At 40.5% G+C, this 1,845-nt stretch overlaps 1 protein-coding gene across 1 annotated transcript; it reads right to left on the bottom strand.

Annotated features, from left to right (window-relative positions):
* Positions 1-267: 267 nt before the first annotated feature.
* LOC308256111 (small ubiquitin-related modifier 2-like) lies at positions 268-555 on the bottom strand (the record flags this gene model as incomplete). The annotated part of the gene is made up of 1 exon (XM_080684114.1): positions 268-555. The coding sequence occupies one exon, from the start codon at positions 553-555 to the stop codon at positions 268-270; it is 288 nt and encodes a 95-aa protein (XP_080540240.1).
* Positions 556-1,845: the final 1,290 nt, after the last annotated feature.

The following is a 1,845-nucleotide window of genomic DNA, read 5'->3' as shown; positions in this document are numbered from 1 at the left end:
CAGAACCAGTATTTTTCCCCATCCCATCTCCATTTGATGTCGATCAAAACATACCATTGGCCATTTAGTTAAAAAAATGCAAATGCTTGTGCACATACATCAGTTACTTTATGTACCATAAAGGAATGGGGAAGGGGAAAATGAAAGAATAGAGAAAACTATACTGTAGCAGTCAGATGTGTTGAAAACAAATTGCAGTTTTCTGATTGAGAATGTCTTCTTGGTCTGGAGGAACAGAGTTCTGGAGTAAAGTAGCAGGTTCCCTTTTTAGTAAACACCTCCTGTCTGCTGCTGGAACACATCAATTGTATCTTCATCCTCCATTTCCAACTGTGCAGGTGTATCTGTTTCATTGATTGGCTGCCCGTCAAATCGGAATCTGATCTGCCTCATTGACAAACCCTGTTGTTCACAATAGGCTTTCATTAGTTTACTAAGTGGTGTATGCCTCTTAATCTTAAACTGCACAACAGAACCATCCTGCCCCGCCACCTTCAAATTAATATGATCGTTGTTCTCAGTCTTGACTCCTTCCTTGAGCTTTTCGTTGGCCATGGCGAGTGCCGGAGTCTCCTCAGCTGCTGCTTCACCAAAGAGGTACCAGGTCTGCACCAAATGAGCACACAAGCAGCACCAGGAGCGACAGAAGACGGAGGCGGCAGCGGTGGAGGAGGGAGACCGCATTGGGTCTTGAGTTAAGAGTTAGAATGAGAATTGGGGGAAAAACTACAAAAATCATTTGTTACTAAGATTAGGAAAATAAGTACATTTGTTTTGTGCAATGATTTTACTTAGAATCTAGTTATTTGGTGATATTTATGTTTTACACTTTTACTCTTATTACTATGTTTAAAAACATGGTTCTTGAAATTCCAGCAAATAAAACATTTTTGTGCATTTGAAACTCCAACTCCTTTTCTAATAGACATAAACTTTGTTATGTAGGGATTTTTATAGGGTTTTCTTTAAAAAAATCAATGAATCAAATACAAAAGTAAAAATCAAAATGTAACAGATTTTACTACTTCTTATTGAAGTAGATGTCCTCATCCAATTCAATGGTGCAAACATTTCCTACAAAAATCTATGTCTGCTCTTTCAGATTTCTCAGTCACAGTATCTATTCCCTTTACTTGGCCTTGTGTCCACTGAAAATTTTAATCTATAGAATTGTGTGCATACCCCCAAAAATAGCTAGCCATTTGGTCTAAGTATTGGTAACCCAAAAACATGCCCTGTATGAATTTAAGTATAAGATAAATGAGACTAGGAATGTCCCTTCTGCACAGGGGGCATGGCATTCAGAAGAACTGATCCCTGGTGTCCAATCTGCCTGTCAGAAAGGATGAGGAACAATAGGAAGACCTTGGCAGAAGTTAGGATACAGTATCCGAAGGCGGGAGATGGAGTCTCTTCCTCCCATGCTTATCACAATTGGGAGATGCCATGATCCTCTTCTCCTGGCACCACTGGCTTAGCATTCAGTGGCCCCTCACTCCTACTAACAGGGGCTCCAGCACCCCCCTTCCAAGACTCCAGCCACCCTCCACTCTGACTGGAATGCTTGTCACAGCAAAGCCCCCCAGGACTGTCTGGTCATGTGAAGCTCATCCTCCTTTTTCAGTTAGGTAGGGAATGAATTGTAGAGAGAAATTTTAACCAAGAAGGAAACAAACATATCTACAGTGGCCCAATGACCATAAACTATCCAAATATATTTGCATTTCCTTCTACCAAAATGACACAACTACATTCTTTTGGCAAATAGGAGAACCAAGTGCAATCCAGAAAATCTCAATAACTTTTGTCCCTGTTGCCTGAATTTGAGTACTCTCTCTAATTGCA

Source organism: Plecotus auritus (genome assembly GCF_963455305.1).
Source record: "Plecotus auritus genome assembly, chromosome: 8".
Lineage (NCBI taxonomy): Eukaryota > Metazoa > Chordata > Mammalia > Chiroptera > Vespertilionidae > Plecotus > Plecotus auritus.
The sequence above is the reverse complement of the archived record's forward strand: the minus strand, read 5'-3'. Positions and strand labels throughout refer to the sequence as shown.